Source organism: Gopherus evgoodei, chromosome 2 (assembly GCF_007399415.2).
Source record: "Gopherus evgoodei ecotype Sinaloan lineage chromosome 2, rGopEvg1_v1.p, whole genome shotgun sequence".
Classification (NCBI taxonomy): domain Eukaryota; kingdom Metazoa; phylum Chordata; order Testudines; family Testudinidae; genus Gopherus; species Gopherus evgoodei.
The window spans coordinates 264677633-264705128 of NC_044323.1; the positions used below are offsets into that span (position 1 = coordinate 264677633).

The 27496-nt window shown below is 41.3% G+C and overlaps 1 protein-coding gene across 1 annotated transcript in view; it reads right to left on the reverse strand.

The window, feature by feature from the left end:
- EIF3E (eukaryotic translation initiation factor 3 subunit E) overlaps window positions 1-27295 on the reverse strand; it is a 61150-nt gene extending 33855 nt beyond the window's left edge. The window contains exons 1-6 of the mRNA XM_030553703.1: window positions 27163-27295; window positions 23378-23492; window positions 18766-18883; window positions 6658-6700; window positions 6036-6140; window positions 2833-2958 (exon numbers count right to left, since the gene is read on the reverse strand). Coding sequence (XP_030409563.1) covers window positions 2833-2958; window positions 6036-6140; window positions 6658-6700; window positions 18766-18883; window positions 23378-23492; window positions 27163-27252 — 597 coding nt within the window. The 5' untranslated portion in view covers window positions 27253-27295. The remainder of the gene's footprint in view (window positions 1-2832; window positions 2959-6035; window positions 6141-6657; window positions 6701-18765; window positions 18884-23377; window positions 23493-27162) is intronic.
- Between the last annotated feature and the right edge of the window lie 201 nt (window positions 27296-27496).

The window sequence follows — 27496 nt, forward strand, 5'->3', positions numbered from 1 at the left end:
CAGCCCCGGTCCAGCCCCCTTACCATACTGCTCGGGGCAGCATGTATGGATGCCACGCAGCCCGCTGGAGCTTGCAGCCCCACCCCCTTATGTCGCTGAAAGTGGCAGGAGCTGCAGAACTGCCCAGGAGCAGTCCAGAGTGCTGGCACTGGACTCTGCGAGGGGGGGAAGGTGGGGGAGGGGCCAGGGGAGCCTCCCCAGCCAGGAGCTCAGGCGGGCCAGATCGGACGGTCTCGCAGGCCGGAGTTTGTCCACTCCTTTTACAACCAGTTCTAAACTTGCTTCTAAATATAACAACCGGTTCGCGTGAACAGGTGCAAACCAGCTCCAGCTCATCACTGCCTACACCCTTACATACTGCTTTCAGCACTGCAATACTCTTAGAGGGTGATAATACATTATCATCACCCCACCCCAGGATTAAAATAAAGATTGTAAAACTTAAGTAACAGAAGTGCTAAAGGAAGGGATTCAACTCCCTCACCTGCAAAAAAAAAAAATTAGTTTCAGCTCCCACCATCAGCACCAACCACTTCATTGACAGGTTAACTCAGCAACCTCCACAGACTGGCAAAGAATGAAAGCTGCAAGGTAATGACCATGCACAGTAGATCAGTGATCCTAGCATTAAAAACTGCGATCACAGTACTAGCACAGATATTCTTCCTTATGAAATTTCCCCTAGCCACCAAAGTCTGGCACAATCTGCTGTAACCATATAGATTCAGAAACTTTAAAAAGGGGAGTTAGAAGATGAAGAGGAACTTGTCTGGCATCATGGGCCACTCAGCCAGACAATGCAAAACACATTTGAAAATGTACTAAAACCTTCAAGATTTCCATTTAGAGAGACAACCACTTAAAAATAGACCACTCTGAAATAGTTTCTCTCTCGAAATCACATAAAGGACACCATAAACCAACCCACTCTTCTCAGGTCATTTTTTGGCAATCAGTGCCACTGTCAGAAATTTAAGTAGATATCTGACAAACATTCCAGTAGCTAGATTTTCCCTCATACTAACAAGTGTAGTCATGAGTGAATACTGCTTACTTCAAGAATGAATGTTGTGGTGGAATAGTTGCACAAACATAGCAAACTTTGTGTAGCGTCATTTCTCCATCTACATACTTACACATATACACACATACCATTTATGACCACTCCACATTACTAAGAGCTTGTCTACACTGGCACTTTTCAGCACTGCAACTCTCTCACTCCAGGGTGTGAAAAAAACACCCTGAGCGCAAGTTTCAGCACTGTAAAGCACCAGTGTAGACAGTGCACCAGCGCTGGGAGTCACGCCCCTCGTGGAGAGAACTTTCTCCCAGCGCTCTGCCGCGACTCCCCAAGCCACGTTAAAGCTCTGCCGGCCAGTGTAGACTAGCCCTAAGATACTACAGAGGAAACTATAATTTTTTCCATATTTCTCCCAACAAATTGTATTGTTACAATTTTCATATGTTTTTAATCATCACTGTTAAATAATTTCTTAAAGGAATGTGTTACCAAAGTGTTAACTTTGTTGTCAAATTACACCATAAGAATAGTAGAGCTATTCTTCCATGCTGACACATCTAGATGCAACTCTGACTTAAGGAAAAATCCAAGCCTTCTTGAAGTTGCCCAATCAATCCTCTCTCTTAAGACAAGATGGACGGCATTTTCCTCACAGCAATTCAAATATAACAGATATCCTGGTGACAATTCAAACATAATAGTGATGGATACCCACAAACTACAGGTAACATTGGGAAATCTGGCATACTTAAGTTTACCTATCTGCCAAACTACATTATATTTGTGTCATCATTTGCAGAAATAGCACTTCCAGATAGCTCTTGAAATATTAGTGTTAGAACTATTGATTGACTGCCTTAAAGCCCAGTCTCTGAGGGAGATTACAACAGCTACTTTGAGGCTAATGCCAAGATCCCCTTTCTTCAAAAGACAGAAGAAACTAACTAAACAAAGTTATGACAAATACTGAACACAAAAATAAAGAAATCTTCTCAAATCTTTATCAGTTAATGCACACAGATTAGTTTATACTGTTTTCAGACAGATGTTATTTTTGTGTCAAATGTGGCCTTGAAAATTGTAATGCATCTTCATGCCTTATAGGGACAGTGAATAGTAATACTATTCGGTACTCAACCAGAAAACAACTTCCACATGCTGTGCTGCCCCAGCATGCATTCTTCTGATGATACCCCACCCTTAATTTAATCCTTCTGCAGGCTGCAGACATGCCTGTATGATAGGAATTTATCTAAATTTTAGTTTAACGGAAGCATCTTTCAAATTCACAAACATTTTTAAATCGGATGAAAGGGAATCATGAACAATTTTAAGGAGCAAGAGATTTTTAGCTATATGACATTTCAAATAAAATATTTTATTGCACTAATTTCAATAAATCAGTGTTTTTACAAACATTCTACTGACATTCATTTATTTCCTCTTCCTGGCTTAGATTTTGTAATGGAATTCCATGTATGTTTGAATCTCTTCACTCTCTTTTCAAAGAGTCTTCCAGGACCCTCTTTTACCCTTTTTGCTCTTTTTCCTTTTTTCACTGCCCCCAAAAAGCCACACTTGGGGTCTTCTCTCCAACAAATGAGGACTGGGAATGGCTCCTTTGCAAATATTTCTTGGCAAGAAGAGACTGCAAAAGAGCAATGTAAACCATAGCTTCTCCTCAGAGCAAAGTGAGAGATAGCTCCAAAAAAAGATAGTGTTTTTAAATTGGCAAGATTTCTTCATGTTTCTCTTAGCCTGCCCACCCTTCAGCTTAAATATATGAATGTGATCAAACTTTCACTTACATTATTATCTACAGTCTCTTTCAATCTTGTAAGATCTTCCATGGCTGCATCCCAGTTCTGCATTAAAATTTCAGATGCCAATTTTCCCCAAAGTGAGCTCAAAGCATTTCTGTCTGTTGATGGAACCTGTTCAAATTAGTAAACACAGTTACAATAAGTACAATAATTTAACACTTTTACTTGGTTAAATGTACTAGATACCTGCTGCTACTATTTTTAAAATATAAAATTCCATACAATCACTTGGCCTAAGCTTTTCTAAGTAAAAAAATTGGTAAATAAAAAATAGCACGCCCCCTAGGGGGGCACAGCAAAACACTCATGTGGGAGCAGCTGGGGGCAGGGCCAGCCCCCGTGAGGGACGGAGAGCGAGCACCACCGAGCTCCACTCCTGGCCCTGCACCCAGGGCCCCGGCCACAGCTCCACTCCCGGTCCAAGCCCCGCTTACCCTTGTCCACTTCCGGTCTTCCTGGAGTCATGGCCCCATTCCCGGCCCTGGCTTCAGGGGAGGGAGGGAGGGCCGCAAGGTAAAAGGTTTGGGGACCACTGATCTAAAACCATTTCAGGACTAGTAAAACTATTAACTATATTAAATCTGCTCCTTTTAAAACAGAAAAGTCTGGTTAAAAACACACACACACACACACACACACAAAATTCTAGGCACACAGTGATGGTACTCAAATTGATAACACTGAAATGGTTGACGACCACTTGGCATTTTAATAACTTTAGCTCCAAATGTTTGGTGCCATACAGAGCTGCTCGCGCAGCCTTAACAAGCAATGCTTTTAGAAGAGGTTCCCAAAACTCAATGGCCCCTAGAGAACCACATCCCACAAGTGAGTATATACAAAGACCACCTCAAAGAGATAGAAAATCCTTTCATATAAAAGCATGTGGCAGAAACACGTCCTACTAAATTAGATAGTATGTCCCTGAACATGGCCAAACCCCCTAAAAGCTATTTTTCCTCAGAGCAGTTCACCAAGTCTGTTTCAAGTAAGGGTAGTTCTGGGGTCAATCAGGTTTAGTTTATACAACACTGAACTACACTAGGTCATTCACAGTGTCAAATTCTAATCTCAGATCACAGTTACAATGGTTCTTTCATAGCTTATGTTTCACTAACCACTACTTTAAATGAATCTTCTCCCACCAAAAAGAGTAACATAAGTATCTGCTCAAGGTACTAACATACCAGAACCATACATTATTTTTACTAAAACTGCTTTCAAGAGTAATTTTTAAGAACCACTGTACAGTTTTTTTTTTTTATTATTTTTTTTAAATGCTCAAATTCTGAAACACAAAGGAGAGGATTTAGGACAACTGCCCATGATGCCCATAGCATCTCTATCCGAAACAAAACACAAAAAAATAGTTCTTCACAAACACATAAAACATACACCTCATTGAATACGTTATTGTATAAAAAGGTTTGATGAGTAATGGGTCACATAAGATTTCTCTTGTCAAAAGCTACCCTGATACTGAAATACGTTCTCCCCACTCTTTCAGCCTTATTTTGGTAAAAAAACCAAAACATTGTATTATTGTTGTGAAAATCTATTAGTTATTCGCTTTGGAACCCACCTACCATCTAATTGTAGCCAATTAACAGAATAAGCAGAACCATTGAATTTTATCCAAAAGATTAAATAAAATATAGAAAGTAGTAAAAAGAAATATAGATTAACGGCAAGCAACAAAATACAGTAAATATACACAATTACTAGGAATTACTTTGCAAATACCACTCATACATTCTAGAAAGGAACATAACGTTATCAGAACTACACATGTTCCAAGTGCCAATGTGAAAAGCTTTTTGCTGCACTTTAGCAGGAACTTTTTGCTGCTAAGGTTCATGTGCACTATTTGGCTCAACTCCATGTCATTACAGTTGGCTCTTCATAGAGAACTGCTTTCAGTGATGGATATGCTAGAACAGTTTCAATATCTGGATTTTCCAGCAGTTACCTTATATTTCCATTTGCTAGCACAACAGCACAGTCACTCACTGACCAGTAACAATAAATTTACTGTGCTGGGACTCTAACAAGACACTAAATCTTCATTCTCAGAATTCACTCCCAGCATTAACAAATGACATGAATAACCAACTCTTTTCATGTAGTAGAAATGAAACCATGGCTCTAGTTCTACAATCCTTGTTTAAGCTGTTAACATTTCTAAAGCACAATTTTTACTCTTCTAAATCCTCCATAATATTCAAGGGAAGACAGATAGAATTCTTTATAGGAAGCTGTAAATTCAGCATTACCACAGATTACCTTCAATTTACCTGTAAACTTTTCACCATCACTTTTTGTACACAGGAATTAGATTGCAAATGCTTATTCTTAGCTGTTACAGTTTATAATATTCTTCCAGTTTAGATTTACAGGAAAAAACAGGAAGTACCTAATACAGTGAGTTACAACTTTTACAAATTTTAAAACTTAAATTAGAACAAAAATTAGCACTTGAAAATTTTGCTAAAAGTGTTCATTTTAACATTGCAATTCTAAAGATCACAGTCAGGTGTGATAAGACTAAACAAACATACAAACTAGGTTTCGGTCAATTCATACATATGCTATACTGAGAAACATTTGTTTCTCTTTTCCGTTCTTGAAATTAGGCAGGTGTTTTACATTTACTTCTAGCAGAGAATTCTTGTAAATAGAATTCTCTGTTTGATCTCAAGAACTGACCAAAGTAACAAAATGGCAGGCACACTCATATCAACCTGAATAGACAAAATCCTGGATTTTGTTATTGGAGAGCATTCATAAAAAGACAACTGTAATGCAAATAAGCTTGAACTCTTACAGAAAAATCACATTTTCACAAGTTTAGTGATTGAAAAGTTATTTTTCAACAGTTACTACACAATATCATTATTTATGAATGACTGGCATTGCGCAAGATATAAATGAAAATGTTCCCTGACAAAAGGATCTTGCAATTTAAATAGATTACTGCACACAGGCCAGAGTTTTCCCCTATAATCAGTAACAGAATATGAAACTGTTAGCAAATAACTAATTAAAATCACTAGTTCTGAGCTCATGTATCTTTTCAGTATTCCTCTTGCATTGAATAATTGTCTCAGGAAGTTTATAAATCAGGATATTTAAGAATTTTTACAGAAAACAAAGTGGCCTAAATACTTAAGTAAAAAACAACTACTTACCAAAACCCTAAAGAAGTAGAGATATTCTGCAGCTCCTGAATAGTTGCCACATTCATATTGGAACTTTGCATACCTATAGAGTGTGTCTAGGTACTCCTGTCTAAACTGAAAAAGAATACAAAATGTTTGTCTTCATTATGAAAGAGATTGTATAACAATGGGTTGTGGAATGACTCAACAGTGGGTAGAGTCACATTTAATTACAGATATATAAGTAGCCTGTAAAGAGCTTCAGGGTCTTTGGATGATAAGTGCAATGATAGCAGTGACCAGACAAACTAAAACACAGAAACTGAAACAATTACTTCACCTTTTATTAATTCTGCTGAATACAGTAACAACACTAATGTTAGAAGAAAGTACTACAATATTTAAGCATAACCACAAGTTTTTAAGGATGCAGTTAATATCCAGATTTCTTTGCTTTCATAAGTTTGTAACACATTTAGTTCAATTTAAGCTTTTAAATATTTTTCATGCAAGAAGTTTTGCATCAGCTACATTTAAACTAGACAGATAGGCCAGGGTGCAAAGTTCTTCATATTGCAAGACTGTTGGATTGAATATAATTTAACCTGTTACTTTTACATATTTTAAAATGTAAAAATAAAATAATACTTACACCATGCTTGTCAGCTAGATAATCAAAGAGCATTCGACCATCCCTGTAACCAAAACAAAGATCTGTAAAACATCAGTTTTAAACTGACCATTACAAGTTACTGTGTAATACTAAATAAAGCTATTAAACGGAGAACACAGTCTTTTTTTGTCTTTTTTTAACTTCCCCTGAGTATCCCTATGACTTTTTTAAAAAAATCTGTTGCTGCATGAAAGGCCCACACAAACCAAGAGGACTGAGTATACAGAATAAATTGTGAATCCATACAGCCATGATGAGCTCTCAAATGAACTAAAAGAATTTAGCATTCACTGTGACAACTCTGGATATTCTTGTTCTCCATATAAATTACATCCTATGTCAACTAAGTTCTATCCAATTATGCAGCTGGTGAAAAAATATTTCCCTTTGGTCAGTTTTGAATTTGCCACCTTTCCATTTCATTGAGTGACCCCTGGTTATGCAACAGGGAGAACAGAAGCACCCAAGCTTCATTCTCTACCATTCATGATTTTATAAGCTTTTATCATGTCCCCTTTTAGTAATCTGATTTCTTAGGTAAACTACCCCCCTCTTTTCAATTGTTCTACAGAGGAGAGTTTTTCCATGCCCATAGTCTCTCTCTCATATCACCTTTCTCGGAACCCAAGAAGAGATGTAAGGCTTACTGGTCAGCCCCAAATCACCCCTAGAACTATGTTTTTTTATATTTAGGTATATTTGGTACTCTTCAATATGGTAGCTGTTCTTAATGAGATTGTATATTTTTGCTAGCTGGTCACATGTTTCATACTTCAGATTTTTCAGACCTCTTTAATATACACCTTCCGTGTCTGGTAACTTGTTTAATTATCAATTTGGTCCAGCACTTCTTCTGACACCTCAATCTGTGATAGCACTTCATCTTTATTACCAGAAAAGAGCAGGTTCAATGCAGGCACCTTCCTGCAATACCCTCTGCAGTAAAGAGTGATGCAGAGAAACAGCTCAGCTTCTCTGCAAGTTATTATAAGGTGAGAAAAAGGGACTTGCATTTTTTAAGGAGCACTACTGTGCACTGCACTAGTGCTACTGTTAGCTGAAAAAACAACCATGCTGTTAATAAGAAACAATCCACTGCATCCTAAGAACTTGGGTGTGGGGGAGTTTTGCATGCAAATCAATTATCAATAACGATATTATACTGCATTTATGAAATTACAAAAGTATCTTAAAGCACTTTATAGACAAATTAATCTTCACTCAGGACATCTACTAATTTACAAATTTGAGATCATCAGTTTTTCAAGGATCTCCAGGAAACCATAAACAAGCCAAGGACTTTTTACTATTTTTGGTGTTGTACCAGAAATTAGCCATGACTTGTTCAGAGCAAATACAGTTTGGATAAGAGCAAAATAGATTTTATTTATTTATTTTAATTTTTAACTCAGGGCTTGTCTACATCAGAAAGTTGCAGCGCTGGTGAGGGAGTTACAGCGCTGCAACTTTGAAGGTGTACACATCTGCAGGGCACCACCAGCGCTGCAACTCCCTGTTTGCAGCGCTGGCCGTACTCCCGTTTTGTCTCGGGTGTAGAGGATCCAGCGCTGGTGATCCAGCGCTGGTAATCCAATGTAGACAGTTACCAGCGCTTTTCTTGACCTCCGTGGAAGGAGGAAGCCTCTGGTAATCAAGCTGGTTTCCTTTCCCGGTTTGCTCTCTCGGTCCCGGAGCCACCCAGCAAACCGCAGGGAAGGAGACCTGCTTGCTCGGGGTTCCGGGACCGAGAGAGCAAACCGGGAAAGGAGACCAGCTTCGCCGCGGTTTGCTCTCGCGTTCCCGGAGCCAGCCAGCAAACCGCAGGGAAGGAGACCTGCTTGCTCGGGGTTCCGGGACCGAGAGAGCAAACCGGGAACGCCGCGGTTTGCTCTCTCGGTCCCGGAGCCACCCAGCAAACCGCAGGGAAGGAGACCTGCTTGCTCGGGGTTCCGGGACCGAGAGAGCAAACCGGGAAAGGAAACCAGCTTCGCCGCGGTTTGCTCTCTCGGTCCCGGAACCCCGAGCAAGCAGGTCTCCTTCCCTGCGGTTTGCTGGCTGGCTCCGGGACCGAGAGAGCAAACCGCGGCGTTCCCGGTTTGCTCTCTCGGTCCCGGAACCCCGAGCAAGCAGGTCTCCTTCCCTGCGGTTTGCTGGCTGGCTCCGGGACCGAGAGAGCAAACCGCGGCGTTCCCGGTTTGCTCTCTCGGTCCCGGAACCCCGAGCAAGCAGGTCTCCTTCCCTGCGGTTTGCTGGCTGGCTCCGGGACCGAGAGAGCAAACCGCGGGGAAGCTGGTTTCCTTTCCCGGTTTGCTCTCTCGTCCCGGAACCCCCCTTGAAGCCGCCCAACAGCGCTGCAGTGTGGCCACATCTAACACCACTTGCAGCGCTGGTTGCTGTAAGTGTGGCCACTCTGCAGCGCTGGCCCTATACAGCTGTACTAATACAGCTGTAACAACCAGCGCTGCAAAATTTTAGATGTAGACATGGCCTTAGATTATATTCAAAGACTTACTCAAAAGGTCAAATATATATTAACATCTTAAAAGCTGAAAAAATAAAGATACGGCATTGACCAAAACTGTGCAGTTATTGATACTTCATTTACAAGAGCAACAGGGGTAAGGATAATTGACTTAGCTGTGAATTTTCATTCTAGGGTTCTCCACATCAGACAGTCTTGACAATGGATCCCTGTTCCCACAGCAACTGGAAACAAGCCAGATTTTTGTTCCAAGCCTGATCTTAGTACAGTCCATCAGGGTGAACTCTCCCAAACAACAATATTTTTCAGTTTTGGAAACATACTATATAAAAATCTAATATTGCTATTCAACTCCAACGATTTGCAGCAGCACACTGACATGAAACGTAGGGATTTCTCAGAGAAACACTCTCCTCCTTTCAAACGCGAGCAACAGCTAGAAAAAACCCTAGACATAATGCAGTCCTCTGCGGGAGAGTCGGACAGGTGACAAGGAAGGTCCTAGAATGAAAATTCCCAGACAAACCAGAATTTTCTTTCAGTTCCCTCCACAAATAGTCTTTACAGTGCACTGTATAAAGTCATAGATAACTCACTGGGAGCGAGAATTCAGCTTACCAAGGAGAACTGAAAGGAGCATAAGGGGTAATTGGGGCACCCTGTTCCATTACACCTTTCTCCCAAACATTGCCATGTTTCTAAAGATTGGTATCAATTGTGGCTGGGCCCTAAGTAACATAATGAGAAGACTGGCCTGACAAGGGTAATATCCCTTTCACATGAAGGGAGGGTTCACATGGCATTCGTTAATACCCATGCAGAATTTACAAGTCCAAAAGCGATGTACTCTTTTAAAAATGCTTCTTATTGTAGCAGAAGCTGATGTATCCATGTGACTCAACCCAATCATATCCTTAATAGATCTCCGAGAGGTTTATTTTCATATTCTGAAGTTCGGGGAACAATGCTGTAATGATAGCATTAGATTATTTTCCCTGGAATATCAATCTCCTTGTTGAGAGACCAGAGATACAAAATGGGCTGTATACCATTGTTTCTCTTTGTACCACAAATAATGTTATGCCTTTTTCAAAATCTCTCTCTCCACATGGAATTGGTTCTAGTTCTCCAATGTGTAGGAGATGGACTACTACACCCTTCCTCTTCTGATACAATGGTGCTTGTTCCTGGGAAAATATATGAGTTTCGTTGAATATCCTTCCCTGATTGTGTCAAGCACCCATTTGCTTGGATAGTTTACTCCCATGAGAATCACCCCTCATGGGGAGGGGAGAGCTTCCCCAACTTTGGAAACTCGAGATAAACTTTAGGGGTTAGATGGTTTTCGAGCAAATCCAAGCCTTGGTATTCCAACTCTGAGAAAAATGACCAATGGCTTCCTCCTAATGGGCAACCTTTAAACTGGAACCAGGAAGAAAAATGGCTTCAAAGGAAACAGAGATAAGGTTGTCTGAAGACTCTCTCACTGGAAGGAGGAAGAGACTTAATCCCATGTCTAAAATATCAGTGCTCGACGACTGCTTTGTCTTTACACTCAAAGAGCTCATCAACAAAATATTTGGAAGGATATCAGGTGATATTCTGCAATTCTGGTTTCTTATCATGGCACAACAGCTGTTCCCAGAACAAGCCTTTGGAAGTTCGAATGTCAGCACATGCATCAGTCCTGGAAAGTTGCTAATGAAATCTCATTAAAGGTAGATTTTATGTAATTTATTTATTTAGGAACATGCTCATCAATGGCCTCCCAGTTGAACAAAGATCTCCACGATAAGAGAATGCAGACAAGAGAATATTCTCAAGGCTCATGTGGATGTATTGAAGTTTAGTTTGAGTGACAATCTTATTTCTCCAGTCTGTGTGTTTGGCAGGAATACTCTGCCAGCTGGTATGATTATGCCCTTTACTAAGGAAGTTGCAGTAGGCAGAGAGTAATGAAGACCTTTAGTCCTTAGGAATTTTCACTTCACCTTACTCATACCCTCAAACCAGGTGAGGAAAAACTGAAGCTCTCCTTCCATTTGCAGGTTAAAAAAACAAAACAAAACAAAAAAAACAGGTCTTTCATTCTCTAAAAACATATGCACCTGTAAAGTTAGACCCTTATTTGTGCTTAATTCTGGGAAGATTAGCCAAGTCTGAGGTACCATGCTCAAAACCCCAGTTTTAGAGATTTCTCCTTTGTTTAACTGATTGTGAGCAACATATTCACCAGTCCCTGGGCCAAACCCCTGAGATAAAGGGTAAGGCGATCCTGTGAGGGGGAGAGTGCTTTACCTGGGAGTCTGAAACAACAGTCTACAGGCATGTGTCCTGCATGCCTCCCTAAGGAAAACAGCCACTTCATGGCCTCCTGTGGGACCCCTGTAGCCTGGAAGGGGAAACGAGGTAAGGCCATCTTTTAGGGAAGGGGATAGACCACACAAACTGAGCAAGCTAGAGCTACTAGAGACAACTGAGTCATTTGTATCAGAGGTCACAGCAACTGGTACCTCTTATGCAGCTGAGCCCTCACAAGTAAAACAGCTTGTGGAAGAGAGGGTGCACTTTGGGGCCTTCTCAACTGCCTCAGCACAGATCTTGTCTACACGCTGGCTGGTAGCAGGAATTTCTTCCTTCTGTGAGCTTCAGTGATTAAGGAAAGTTCCAGTGAAATATGTCCAATATGTAGGTGAGAAGCAGGGAGGGGTTTAAAAAAAACATACCCTCATTCAATGCCACTGATTCTAGCCTGTTCTCAGGGAAAGGAGCTTTCAGGTGGCCTGTGTCATAACATTTTTTCCCAGATCTGGACCTTAGCGTCCAAAATATGGGTGTTAGCATGAAAACCTCCAAGCTTAGTTACCAGCTTAGACCTGGTAAAGCTGCCATCAGCCAGGAATTATACAGTGCCTAGTTCACTGTGGTCTCCCCAAAACCTTCCCTGGGGGACCCCCAGACTCAGATGCCTTGAGTCTTACAACAAAGGGAAATAACCCCCTCTCCTTGTTTCCTTGGTACTTCCTCCTAGGCTCCCCTCCCTGGACGACCCTAGGAGATTCCCTGCTTCCAGTCCTGGAAACACAAGTACCGAGAGATCTAATCTCTCCCCATCACCCAGAGGGTATGCAAAGTCAGGCTTAGTAAATCTAACACAAAGAGATTTTCCCCTTGACTTCTTCCTCCCACCAATTCCCTGGTGAGCTGCAGACTCAATTCCCTGGAGTCCCAACTAAAGAAAAACTCCAACAGGTCTTAAAAAGAAAGCTTTATATAAAAAAAAAGGAAGAAAAAGACATTAAAAATAGTCTCTGTAATAAGATGACAATATACAGGGTCAATTGCTTAAGGAAAAAAGTGAATAAACAGCCTTATCCAAAAAGAATACAATTCAAAACACTCCAGCAACTACACACACGTAAATACAAAAGAAAATATAAACCTTTTGTCTTACTATCCTTGTACTTACAACTTGGAAACAGAAGAGTAGAAAGCCAGGAGATAGAAAAAATCACTCTCAGAGCCGAGAGGGTCAGACCCAAGACAAAGAACTCACACCCCAAAACTTCCCTCCACGCAGATTTGAAAAAGTCTTGTTTCCTGATTGGTCCTCTGGTCAGGTGTTTCAGGTTACTCCTTTCCAGGTGAAAGAGACATTAACCCTTAGCTATCTGTTTATGACAGCCTGCTCAACCATCTCAGCATAGACCTCACCCACAAGGTAGCTGAAGGTTCAGTTTGTGTGGCCTACTGCCTGTCTAGGAGAAGTGTTCTTCAAATCCTCCTCAGAAAGCCGGAAGAAAATTTTTTTTGAAGTTTAGCAGATTTTGAAGGGAAAAACATCAAAATTGATGAAGAAACAGACATTGTTAAAAAACCTCTGGAAGCTCTCCTACAAAGAGACTTGGAATCTGCCATATGTGCTGCTTGGAGAAAAAATTCTGGAGTTCCTCCTGAAATGTGGTCCTAAACCCAGGCTCAAAGCAAATATCTGGTCTGCCTACCGATCTCACAGAAGAAACTGAGAATAATTAAAAATTTTAAGTTGATAAAGAGAGTGTTAAAAACCTCAATACAGAGGGAAAACATTAACAATTTCCCTTATAAGTTTTCACTCAAAAATGGGGATCAGATTTTTAATAAAAATTAAGTCCTAATCCAGTCTCACTGTGTACTCCCCAGATGCTGAACTAAGCAGTTTTACATATTAAAAATTCATTGCCCCAAAGTCACTAAGTAAACACAGTTTGCCATCTACTATAAGTAGATATTTATCTGGGAAGAATAAAGCTGTCAGATTCAGTCTACAAGTTACTTCCTTATGGGAAAAAGCTTTGTTATGCATCTCCTATGCTAACCTGGGCACTCAAGGTCCTGGAAGGCTACTCCAATCCCATATACCCATTCTAATATATATACTGGACCCTCGCTAGAACACGCGTCTATATAGTGCAAATTTGCATATAACGTGGTCATGGCCATGGATCTCAAATTTAATTACTTTAATTGCAATTCATTTTAAAGTGGTCCCCGCGTTAATACGGTACCACGCATGGATCCCAAATCCCGTGTTCTAGTGAGGTTCCAGTGTACTTCAAAATTGAGACTTGGAGTAATTAAATAGCCCTGATCACTTCAGCATCCATAAGGTAACAAGGACAGACACCTTCAGCTCCCTGAAAGATATCTCCCTTGTTTGGCCAAACTTTCAGATTTACGAAAACTCAACACTCTCCCCATGTTGAGTACTCATAACATTATAATTCTTCTTTACATGAGAACTTTCACCAGTTCAAAGTACAGCAGTGAGTGTCAACAGTGCCATATACTATAAGAAAAAGACCTATCTAGTGGGTGGGCTGTATCCCCGTATGAAACAAGAAAACTCCCTTTAGTTGCAGCTGACAATTTTTAAGCCTAAACTACAAGAGCAAACCCTTCACAATGAGGTGTGAAACACAACAGTATATTTTTACATCATATTAATGAAATACCAATGTAAAAAATAATAAAATCTGATATATGCACCACTTCAGTACACTGTACTGAATTCCACAAAAGTAAGGACGACAATATTACATTTTAGCATGCAGTTTGTAAGACCACTAGCCAAGCAGAACATGCACAGAAGCTTCAACAATTTATGTCACAGTACACTGAGATTTTCAGGTAGGTAAAATGAGCCTTCAGGCACTGGCAACTATCCCTTGTGTCGCTTTCCAGGATACATAGGGTTTGATTCTCAACCATGCCTAAAGCCAGCAGGAAATTAGACATAGCAGACCTTTGATCCACCACATTCCCTTGCCTTCCTGCACACAGGCGGTGGCAGAGTTCTCACACAGATTCCTTCTAGACAAGGGAAGTTTTCCAGCATAAATATCTGGCTGCTTTCAATTCACTTTGTGCCGACCTTAAACATCTAGGCAACAGACCTTGAAAAACAAAAGTCATTCTGAATCCCCAACTTGTTGAGTGCTAACTGATCTCAGTAAGGCATTTTGTATAACTGACTAAATCAAACTACAAGTCAGAAGAGTTTGCAAAGCTCCAAGAAGCAAGCATCTGCATGCTGTTCTAAAGATCTCACTTTACAACTAGTAGGAAAAGTTGTCCTATTATATGTGGCATGAACGGTTCTTTCTAGATCAAAAACAAGGATATTAAGTGTCTTGAGATAAATTAAAAAGTTCTGTTCCTATTGTGCATCTTGCCACAAAATCTCAGGGAGGAGGCTGCCTGAACCTGTGGTTCTCAAGGCCACACGTGTATGTACTCTTGTAAGCATTTTCTAACAGGATCTTGTTCTTGCACCAATATTTAATCATAGATATCTGTCTGAACAACAGCATCCTTAAAATATTTGTACTGTCATAAGATAGCTTTCCGTCCATGCAAGAATGCATGTGTGAACTGAAAAGATAGCAAAAAGTATCCATAGATTCTCATGATGGGAATACATCACAAAGGAACATTTAAGTGGTCAGATCACCTTCCAACATCTGAGGTATTCAGGAAATCCCTCAAAACAGCTCTGAAGCAATGAGCGACTACAGGTAATGAATTACTAGAAACAGGATTCCCTTCAAGGCAACGCAGATGTGGTGTGCAGCAACTCACAGCTTATCAAGTGCAAACGTATCACAATGTGCAAGTAGAGAAAAAAAGATACAGTAGCAATTTGGTCCCTAGTCTGTTGCAGTGCATGGGATTCTTAGTTCCTAAGTGCAGGACTTTGCACTTGTCCTTGTTGAACCCCCATCGAGTTTCTTTTGGCCCAATCCTCCTAATTTGTTTAGATCGCTCTATATCCTATCCCTACCCTCCAGCATATCTACCATTCCTCCCAGTTTAGTGTCATCTGCAAACTTGCTGAGATTGCAGTCCATGCCATCCTCCAGGATAAGGGTTTTATACAGGAGTGGGTGAGATTCTGTGGCCTGCATTGTGCAGGAGGTCAGACTAGATGATCAAAATGGTCCCTTTTGACCTTATAGTCTATGATTCACCATTATAACCTCTAGTCAGCAGATTTATCAAGAAAGGAGGGTATTCCTTATACAACTTTGGAGATGCAAACTCCCTAAAGATGTGATGACAGTTCTTGGGAGAGTCCTAGCCAGATATACCATAGGGAACTTATCCCTACAGCTTAGTGGCAAGTCACACATGAAGCAGATTCAAACTGAACAGCAGATGTCTTAGCTGACAAATGGAAAGAAAAAAGAATGCACAAGAGGATAGTTAAACAAAATAGCTGTAACTGCCTGAAGTACTAATCAGCACAAAGCTATCTCCTACTATTTGTTAAACTACAAACTGAAGCAAGAAGATATATTTAGTTAATTTATGTCCCGAGGAAAACCTCAGGACATTTCTATTTTAACTGTTTTGAGTTGATTTTATGACTGGCGCAGCAGGCAGAGAATTATACCATCAGCAACAAAACAAAAACAAAAAAAAATGACAAGACCACAGAAGACAAAGAACATACCCCTTTGCTGTGGTTTTCTTTATGGAAAAGAGGTGAACTGCTGTCCTCAAAACTCATATTACATGGAGTCCTGATGGTCAGCTGGGCAGCACCGACCCAAGACTGGTGAGCAATACAATTACTATGGAGTAAGGTCAATTTACTGTAAGTTCTCACCTGTGAATATGGAAATGTGTATGTCCTACGGTAATTTATAGTTATAAAAAATCCCAAATGGTAAAATGTATGTATACATAAATACATTTTAATCATTTTAGTCTGCCATTTCCCAAAATACAGCCTGCCCCAGTAACATGTGAGAACAAAGGCAGACTCAAAAAGCAAAATTCTACTCCTTTTGGAATATAGCAGACACCAAAAAATTTCACTTCCAGTAAACTGTTATTAACTATACTTTTTACTGCCTAATTCTTCCTAGAATTCTTAGAGTGACTGAGCTTGAGCATTACTTATTAAGAAAGAAAATTGAGATTTTTTTTTGGTTCAGAAGTTGGCAACAATTGTTAAGGTTGTGTTTTTGGTGTCTTTAGTTCAAACACCACAAACAAACCACAAGCATACACAAAAAAAGAAGAGATGTGGCAGGCTTTGCAGGTTACAGCGGCCTTCAGGACAAAAGTGGGGACGTCCCTCAGGGCAGAGGTGTGGAGGGTGTAGGTGTGTGGGGGAAGCTCGAGGAATGCAGGACCTAGACTCTTTCTTTATTAGTGACTAGATGTCTAGTTGGCAGCAGGGTCCTTTATCAGGAGCTGGATATCCCCCACCCATTCCTCCAATTCGGGGAGGGGTGGGAGGGCGATGGGCACACCCAAACCCCTGCATCCTAGAGCTGGCCCAAGTGCAGAGATCCCTGAAGGCTCCCCATCCCGGCTTCACATCCTGTGGAAGGCACAAGACCCAACACCCACCTAGCCCCACTTACCAGGAGAGGCAAAGTTCTTTAAGTCATGCAGGAGTCGCTGAGGCTCAGCAGGCCTGACCTGTGCCACTTGGGAGAGGCAGAACCATACCTGGGCAAAGTGTGAGCCCTCCAGGGAACACAACCCCAACTCCACCTCTTTCACCTCTGACCCCATGTTCACTGAGTCACAACACCACTCACTGAAATTTGTCTCTGCCACCCCTGCGGCATGACCAGGTTTCAGTGAGTGATATTGTGAAAAAGTTGTGGTGAGAACTGTTAGTTGCAGCAAGTGTTGAAAGTTGCAGTTTCTACAACAAAAATCACAGCCCACAATTTTCTTGCAGCCTTATTTATTATAAATATTTGCCATGGTCCTGCAAGCAGATCCATGAAAGAATACATGTTCATATCGAGCTTCATTGAGGTTAATGGAATTCCATATGGGTCAACTGCAGGAGGAAGATATTAGTAATTAGCTGCATCAATATATTTTCTTTTCATTGTGGTGTATTTGCAGGACATAATCTAAGATATTTAAGAAATAAGTCCATTTCACATGGGCTAAGGGGAATACTTGTGCTTTTTTTTGAAACTGGTGATTATATTAATTACATTTTATGTCCAGAAATATTTCAACAACTCAAATTAATCAGAATTCTGAAATGTTATCTTGCCATTCTGTCCATGCCATTTATCATGAGTACTACAAATATTAAGGAGTTGCAATGACATGCTGCATTAAAAAAATATTTTTCGGGGGGGAGGGGGGAAAGGGTGAAATTCAGGTATTGACATTTTCTGAAACTCCCTAATAAAAGGTATTGAACAACTTGGTTCAGGTGTTGCACATAATATAACATTCTTCACTAAGGAGAAAATAGTCTGCAATTCTCAGGGCTGGTCTTTACTACAGGGAGATCAACACTGCACAGCGGGTCCAGTGAAGACCTGCTAAATCAACAGCAGGGTACTCTCAGCTTGACCCCAATGCTTCAGCTCTCAGAGAAGAGTAAGGGAAGTTGATCAGAGAGCGTCTCCCGGCAACGGAGCACAGCAAAGACACTGGGGTAAGCTGACCTAAGCTACATAGCTAGAGTAGCATAACTTAGGTTGACTTTACCCTTGTAGTGAAGACAAGCCCTCAGACTCACTTCTTGAACTGGCAGGCCTATAAAGTGCCTCAGGTTGCTCATGCTTCTAGCTGTTTAAGAAGTTATTTTCATCACCTCTGAAGGTGATTACAACAGCCAATTATGTGCCTGGAAGGATGACACTTCAACATTCTACTTTGAAGGTGTTATGGAAAAAGAATAGCAGAAAATTAACATATCACTTGGGCTTTTCAGGGATGACTTCAAAGGCCTTTCTATCTATTTCATCACCTAAACACAAACAATATTTAAATTATGATAAAACATTTCTTACAAGATGATTTATTTTTATTTCTGTATTTAACCACTTTGGTAGACAACATCCTGAAGTATAAGTTCTCCCTCACAGAGACATTATTAATGGGAAGCAGAATATCATCATATGGAGGTCCAAGACATCACAGCATAAATATCAACATCCAGTACAGGTAAAGGGAGCAAAGATTTTCAGCTTCAAACTGACAACTGTTAATTAGAAAGCCTCTTTGCACTGGTCCAACAAGGCATCTGGGAAGATGAATTCCTACAATGTCTAGAGTATTAAAGAAAATATTACCTAGTAGATTGCATTTGTCTTGTGGTTTCTGGGTCTTCAAACATCTTGACAATTGGCTCAGTTTCTAACTGAAGCTGTTTCAGCTGTGCAACAACAGCAGTCCTCTTTTCACGCAAAGCTAGATAAAGAAAGAGTACGATATAAAGTTAACACCTTAGCAAGCAGCATGTAGTTATCTGATGTAGAATTAGCTAGAGTGCTGAGTACCCTGGCATCCAAAAAACTCAGCTCAGTCAAGTCACCCCTCAGTCAAGTCACATTAACTGTCACAATATTAATAAAGAATTAAATGAGTGTGATATAATTAATGCCCCACACAACATGGCTTTATGGAAAATAGATCCTACCAAACTAACAGTATTTTTTGATGAATTACAAGCTGAGTTGATAAAGGTAATAGCGCTGAGATAACACATTTCTGTACAGCATCTGACTTGGTACCACATGACATTTTGATTTAAAAACAGAATGATATAAAATTAACATGGCAAAAATGAATTCAATTCAAAGCTAGCTAACTGATACATCTCAAGATAATTGTAAAAGGGGAGTCATCATTGAATGAGTGTTTCTAGAGGGGGCCCACAGGGATCAGTTCTTGGCCCTATGCTATTTAACGTTTTTTATCAATAACCTGGAAGAAAACAAAATCATCAAGGATAGTTTGCAGGTGACACAAAAATTTAGGGAATGTTAAATAATGAAGTGAACAGGTCGCTGATATAGAGCGATCTGGACTGCTTCATAAATGGGCCACAAGCACACAATATGCATTTTTAAGACGGCTAAATATATATATCTACATCTAGGAATAAAGAACACAAGGCATGCTTATAGGATGGGCGTTTCTATCTAATTACCTGAGCATGAGCTCCCAATGAGATGCTGTGGTCAAAAGGGCTAATGCAACCCTGGGATGCATGAACAGGGGAATCTTGAGTAAGAATAAAGGCTATTTTACCACTGTATTTTGCTCTGATCACTCCTGGAATGCTTTGCCCAGTTCTGGTGCTCACAAATCAAGAAGAATGTTTATAGATTAGAAAGAGTTCAGAAAAGAGCCATGAAAATGATTAAAGGATTAAAAATAACATGTCTTTTAGTGATAGAGCTCCTTTAGTCTATTTAGCTTAACAAAGAGAAGGCTAAGGGGTGACTTGATTACAGTCTGTAAGTAGCTACGTGGGGAACAAATATTTAATATTGGGCTCTTCAATTTAGCAGATAAATGTATATGATCCAATGGCTGCAAGTTGAAACTAGACAAATTCAAACTGGAACTACAGCGTACCTCCACTCAAAACAGTTAGAGTAATTATTCATTGGAACAACTTACCAAAGGCCCTGCTGAACTCTCCATCATAGTCAATTTTTAATCAAGATTGATTTTTTTTAAGATGTTTTTTCAAGATGTTTTTTCTAAAATAATATGTTTTGGGACTTAATGGGGAAGTGTATGTTCTGTATTATACAGAAAGTCAGACTAGATGATAACACTGGTCCCTTTTGGCTTGGAATCTATGACTCATTTTACAAGTGAGTAGCTTACTAAAAAGCCTCTCTCTCTTTGGAAGAGTTTTACACCCCAGTCATGAACAACTTAAAAGATTTCTCATCCACAATGAAGGAACTCACAGTGTTTTGGATACATTTGTTTGCTTTTGACAAAGCTGCACAGATGAAAAGAAATACAAGGGAAGATGCTACATATATTTAAGAGGAATGGAATAATTACCTGCTGAACTGAAACAGTACGAAAAAATCTTCTACAAATCAAGGCTAGATTTTTGTTCTGCGAGCACTCAAACTCTGACAGAAAACTTATTTAAAAAGTAGGAAGAAATATGCTTATAAGAACCCTAATCTGCAAAATAACTTTCAGGCTGGTAGAAATAGTTAGGAACACTATAGTTTTACATCCAGTGCTACCACGTGTGACAGAGGAAGTATTTAAATATCAATGTGAAGAAACCATAATTTGGAACAAAACTGCCAAAGTTTAAGAAAAAATCAGCTATTTGAGTGTTCCGCCACCCAATCCAGCAACGAGACAAAGATAACGAAAAGAACGAAGTTGTCCCAACAACCACTGCAGTCAACCACAGTATTGTATCCACAGAAGAATGATCCTGGGCATAACCACACCACAAATCTGAGAATGAATTCTAGTATGCAAACTGGTAATGATGAGTAATTCACAACCCAGTCTAAACCTGAGAAACACTTGCCTGATAAGTGGTACTTCAATATGACGGAACTATCCACACATTCAGTTGACTCTTATGATTACAAAAATGAAGGTGGTGGGGAAGAGGGCAAAAGAAGAAACCATTCAGTTACCTTACTGATTACATGAAAGCATGTTTATTCCGTGACTCCTGCAGTTGAATAAGTTAAAGATAAGGAAGGCAGAAGAAAGTATAATTATTAAATGTGTGCAAATGCATTTGTTTAATGTATTTGCACTAAATTTCTAGCTTTAACTAATTAATACCGTAAAGTTTCTTAAGACTGCAACTCAGCTATAACCTTGGCAAGTTATTCAGCTGACAGGAAGACAGAGTTGCCCATACATAACCCTTCAAAGAAATAGTTATGAACACTATAGTTCATGGTAAATTTGGGTAAAAAGAACATAATCTACACTTATTATAATTACGTATATAAAAGTTCCCTGTACAGAGAGAAAATTCAATGTACAGAGCTGCAGCACTTGGTGCACCACAGGTCAGATTTCTTCCACAGAGCACCAGGCAAACAAATAGTCCTGAACAGTACTTGACTGAATGAAAATGTTACCTACAGTAAACTTTATTTTATACTGTTAGATGAAGTTCATGATGGTTAATATTTGAATCATCACGTACAGAAGAAATTTTGTACTGAAGTTATTGTAAGAAATATAGAATAGCAGTATCACTGAATAGGTATCAAATTGTCAATAATATAGAAGTTTAATTTCAAGAATAAATTACATGCTCTAGAACAGGGGTTCTCAAATTGGGGGTCAGGACTCATCAAGGGGTCGTGAGGTTATTACATGGGGAGGTCACGAGCTGTCAACCTCCACTCCAAACCCTGCTTTGTCTCCGGAATGTATAATGGTGTTAAATAGATAAAAAAAAGTGTTTTTAATTTATAAGGGGAGGGGGGAGAGTATCGCACTCAGAGGCTTGCTATGTGAAAGGGGTCACCAGTAAAAAAGTTGAGAGCCACTGCTCTAGAAAATGCAACCAAAAGGATAATTTGGGAGGAATGTAGCTGGATTGTGTGTGGAATGCAGGCAGAGGTTTCCCAGTAACCAGACTTATTCCCTCAGCTTTCTTCCAGATATGAACTCAAACTTCAAGGAATCGTTCCTACATATATGCAAGCTATTAAAGTGAAACATTATCCAACTAGAAAACTGCACATCAGCTGAAATGGTGTACTGTAAGACTGAATCAAAATGTTAAGATCGCCAAATCAGGTGCTCAAAGGTTAGGAAATGCCAGAATTGAATGCTTGTACATTAATTTTCTCCCCAGGCATGTTTGTGTAATGACATTCTTGCCTAGTATCAAAAGAAAAGTTTGTGGAAGAGCCAGGAATAGAACCCAGATTTCTTTGGTCCCAGCCCATTGCTTTAAACACAAGAGAACTTTCTGCTACTCACTGCCTCATCTGCTGTTCATCTTGCACAATCAATGAAGCAGAGGTCTTGTAGAACAAGCTATATGTGATCCTGAAAAGACTAATGAAGTTATTCCTAACGTCTGAGTACCCAACTTTGGAATCTTAATGATCTCTAAACAGTTTTTGTAAGTAACATTTATTAAATGCAAAGTTATACTAATTTACCTGTAGCCCCAGTGCCTAGACTCTGAATGAAAGGATAATTTACTCCTTGTCACAGAACGTTTGACCCCTCTGCTGTTTTATGTTTTAATACATGACATAGGAACCGTAACTTTGAACTTCCACATGTGTGATTAAACCTTGATCACAACTGACCTAAAAATCATATGCAGTACTATAATGGAAATAACTTGTCTCTATAGTTTCCAAGATTTAATGCTTTAAAGGAAAGCTTGAACACAGCTTCCCCATCACCACCCACAAACACACCTAACTACGCAATATCATATTTTCACAGGCAAAGAATGGCTATGTAACCAATTATATGGCATCAGGGGAGTTATGGTAATTCCAGAGTCTTTGTTATTGGTCATGAAGTACTCTTACATAACACTTTGAAACTCTAAATTTTTAAATAAAAAAAAATCTTTCACAAGATTAATGACAATGACCCTTTTTAAACAAGGCACCTGCTTTCATTAATCTTTCCTTAAATTTGATATTGATATTTCTATTCCATAGGTACCAAGTACTGCATACAAGTTATTACCAACTATCCATGTATTCTTCAGAACCATGACAGAATACGGTGCCTAGAGAACAGTGGTCAAAAGGAAAGAACAAAATGACAAATGTTTTAAACAAAACACTACTACCAGTTTTGAGATAGTAAAGTTGGCAGTTGTTGGAAAGGATTGTTACAATTTCATTCACTCAAGCATCTACTTTAAAACTGACCACAAAGATCCACAGATACACTTATGACCAAGCTTACCATGAGGGATCTCATCTGAATAAAGGTTTTTGTACACATCCATAGCGAAATCCACCATGTTGGTATCACTGAGAAGCTCCAATTTTCCTTGAAGTAATTCTTTTTCATTGTATATCTGAAACAATAAGTTAAAAAGATTTCATATAACATATTGAAACACTCTTTAAATAAAGTATCTGATTACTTTTTAAAGACCGTAATGGTGGCAATAACAGGACCTTAAATTTGACATTAAGTAGTTTTCCAAAACTCCCCACTTAAAGTCGCATTTTTCAGAAACATAACTTCAGCGTTAAGTGAGGAGTTACTGTAGTTGGGATTATGTTTTCCAGTGTGCATTACTGTGCATTTATCAACACTGAATTTCATCTGCCATTTTGTTGCCCAGTCACCCAATTTTGTGAGATCCCTTTGTAGCTCTTTGCAGTCTGCCTTAGACTTAACTACCTTGAGTAGTCAACAGACTCACAGAAGATGAGCATTGGAAGATATCTGAGGAGGTCATCTACTTCAAACCCCTGCTCAACGCAGGACCAACCGTAACTAAATCATCCCAGCCAGGGATTTGTCAAGCCACTACTTCCCTAGGTAACCCATTCCAGTGCTTCAGCACCCTCCTAGTGAAATAGATTTTCCTAATATCCAGCCTAGACCTCCCCCATTGCTTCTTGTCCTGTCATCTGCCACCACTGAGAACAGCCTAGCTCCACCATCTTTGGAACCCCACTACAGGTAGTTGAAGGCTGCTATCAAATCCCCTCTCACTCTTCTCTTCTGCGGACTAAATAATCCCAGTTCCCTCAGCCTCTCCTAAGTCATGCCTCAGCCCCTTAAATCATTTTTTTTTGCTCTCAGCTGGACTCTCTCCAATTTGTCCACATTCTTTCTGGTGGTGCTCCATGTCTAGTTGGCAGCTGGTTTCAAGTGGAGTGCCCCAAGGGTCGGTCCTGGGGCCAGTCTTGTTCAATATCTTCATTAATGATCTGGAGGATGGCATGGACTGCACTCTCAGCAAGTCTGCAGATGACACTAAACTGAGAGGAGTGGTAGATACGCTGGAGGGTAGGGATAGGATACAGAGGGACCTAGACAAATTAGAGGACTAGGTCAAAAGAAACCTGATGAGGTTCAACAAGGACAAGTGCAGAGTCCTGCACTTAGGATGGAAGAATCCCATTCACTGTTACAGACTAGGGACTGAATGGCTAGGAAACAGTCCTGCAGAAAAGGACCTGGGGGTTACAGTGGATGACAAGCTGGATATGAGTCAACAGTGTGCCCTTGTTGCCAAGAAGGCTAATGGCATTTTGGGCTGTATAAGTAGGGGCATTGCCAGCAGATTGAGGGATGTGATCATTCCCCTCAGTTCGACATTGGTGAGGCCTCATCTGGAGTAGTGTGTCCAGTTTTGGGCCCCACACTACAAGAAGGATGTGAAAAAATTGGAAAGAGTCCAGCGGAGGGCAACAAAAATTATTAGGAGGCTGGAGCACATGACTTATGAGGAGAGGCTGAGGGAACTGAGATTGTTCAGTCTGCAGAAGAGAAGAATGAGGGGGGATTTGATAGCTGCTTTCAACTACCTGAAAGGGGGTTCCAAAGAGGATGGATCTAGACTGTTCTCAGTGGTAGCAGATAAGAGAACAAGGAGTAATGGTCTCAAGTTGCAATGGGGGAGGTTTAGGTTGGATATTAGGAAAAACCTTTTCACTGAGAGAGTAGTGAAAAACTGGAACGGGTTACCTAGGGAGTGGTGGAATCTCCTTCCTTAGAAGTTTTTAAGGTCAGGCTTGACAAAGCCCTGGCTGGGATGATTTAGTTGGGAATTGGTCCTGCTTTGAGCAGGGGGTTGGACTAGATGACCTACTGCGGTCCCTTCCAGCCCTGATATTCTATGATTCTATGTAGTGGGGGGCCAAAAACTGGACGCAATACTCCAGATGTGGTCTCATCAGTGCTGAATAGAGGGAAATAATCACTTCCCTCGATCTGCCGACAATGTTCCTACTAATGCAGCCCAATATGCTGTTAGCCTTCTTGGTAACAAGGGCACACTGTTGACTCATATCCAGCTTCTCATCCACTGTAACCCCTAGGTCCTTCTCTGCAGAACTGCTGCTTAGCCAGTCGGTCCCCAGTCTGTAGCAGCGCATGGGATTTTTCCGTCCTAAGTGCAGGACTCTGCACTTGTCCTTGCTGAACCTCATTAGATTTCTTTTAGCTCAATCCTCCAATTTGTCTAGGTCACTCTGGACCCTATCCCTACCTTCCAGTGTATCTACCTCTCTCCCCCCAACATCTGCAAACTTGCTGAGGGTGAAATTTATCCCATCATCCAGATTATTAATAAAGATATTGAACTAAACAGGTCCCAGGACAGACCCATGGGGCAGCCCGCTTGATACCAGGCTGCCAAACAGACATCAAGCCGTTGATCACTACCCGTTGAGCTCGACAATGTAGCCAGCTTTCTATCAACCTTATAGTCCACTCACCCAATCCATACTTTTTTAACTTGCTGGCAAGATATTGCGAGAGACCGTATCAAAAGCTTTGCTAAAGTCAAGATACATGATCTGCAAATTTTGCTACCTCACTGTTATCCCTTTTTTCACATCATTATGAATATGTTGCATTGTACTGGTCCAAGTAAAGACCCCTGGGAGACAGCACTATATACCTCTCTCCATTCTGAAAACTGAACATTTATTCCTAGTTTGTTTCCCATCTTTTAGCCAGTTACTAATCCATGAAAGCACTTTCCTTCTTATCCCATGGCATCTTACTCTGTTTAAGTGCCTTTGATGAAGGACCCTGTCACAGGCTTTCTGAAAATCAAAGTACACTATATCCACTTGAACACCCTTGTCCACATGCTTGCTGACCCCCTCAAAGAATTCTAATAGGCTGTAAGGCATGATTTCCCTTTACAGAAACCATGTGAATGGCTCCCCAACAAATTATGTTCACCTATGTGCAGATACATCAGTATAGGAGAATCAGGGTTTAAATCCTAATGCAGACAAGGCCTTGGAGTTACACAGTTCCTCAATAGTACTAGAAGCTTTAGGAGACGCAAGGCATAATAAGAAAAAAAAAGTCTCCCCAACCCAGGGTGTGATGGGAAGGAGGAGGCATGCCCGCACAGGTGCAGGTCCAGGAGGATCTGGGGGAGGTTCCCTCACCCCACCTTGGCGGGTGGGGGGTATGCCCACCAGCAGTTGGGAGAAGGATTCCCCCACCGAACCTTAGGAGGGAACAAGCCCCAACCCCGTGGAGAGATGGAGAAGGAGTTCTTTCACCCCGCCACGTGAGGGACCGGGGGCCATGATCGCGGACACTTGGGGAAGGATCCCCCCACACACTCTGGTAGGGAACGGGACCCAAGCCTGTTGGGGTTTGGGGGGGAAGGATTCCCCACACCCCACCTTGTGAGGGGACGTAGGGCGCAGGCCAGAGGGCAGCTGGAAGAGGATGCCCTGCCCCCCTCGCCGGGAGAGAACGGGAAGAGAAGCAGGTAGCCCTGAGCCTGCCCTCCAGCCGCCCCCCGTTTCCCGCAGTGGCTCCAGAGCGCGCCAACCGGCAATTGGACTCCAGGCAGCTCTTCCCGATCTCCTTGCGCATGGCCGCGGCCTGTGGGGAGGCCCATGGCAGCCCGGCGGCCCCGAGCCGGGCCTCATTGCCGCCCTCCCCCGAGAGCGAGCAGGCCCAAGGGCTGGTTTCCGCCTCCCACGTGTCGGCTGCGGCCCCGCGCGGGGCGGGGGAGCGGCCCGGTCCCCACGTACCTCCTTGACGGACAGGAACTCGAGCAGCGGGAAGACCAGATGCCGGTCCAAGAAGTGCGCGATGCGAGTGGTCAGGTCGTACTCCGCCATCTTGGGAAAAGGGGGCGGCGCCGCCGCAGCCGCACCGCTTCACCAACGCGCACGGACACGCACAGAGACGCGGCCGCCACGCTGTCTTGGGGGAGGGGCGTGGTCTGAGTGAAGGTGTTGCGCGCGCTCGCGCGTGTAACCTGGCAGCCGGAGGGAGACGATCTGCGCGCATGCGTGAGGGGATGGCCTGGGCTGTGCGAGTCCTGGGCGTGCTCGTGCTGAGGGCTTGCTTCCGCTCGGGCTA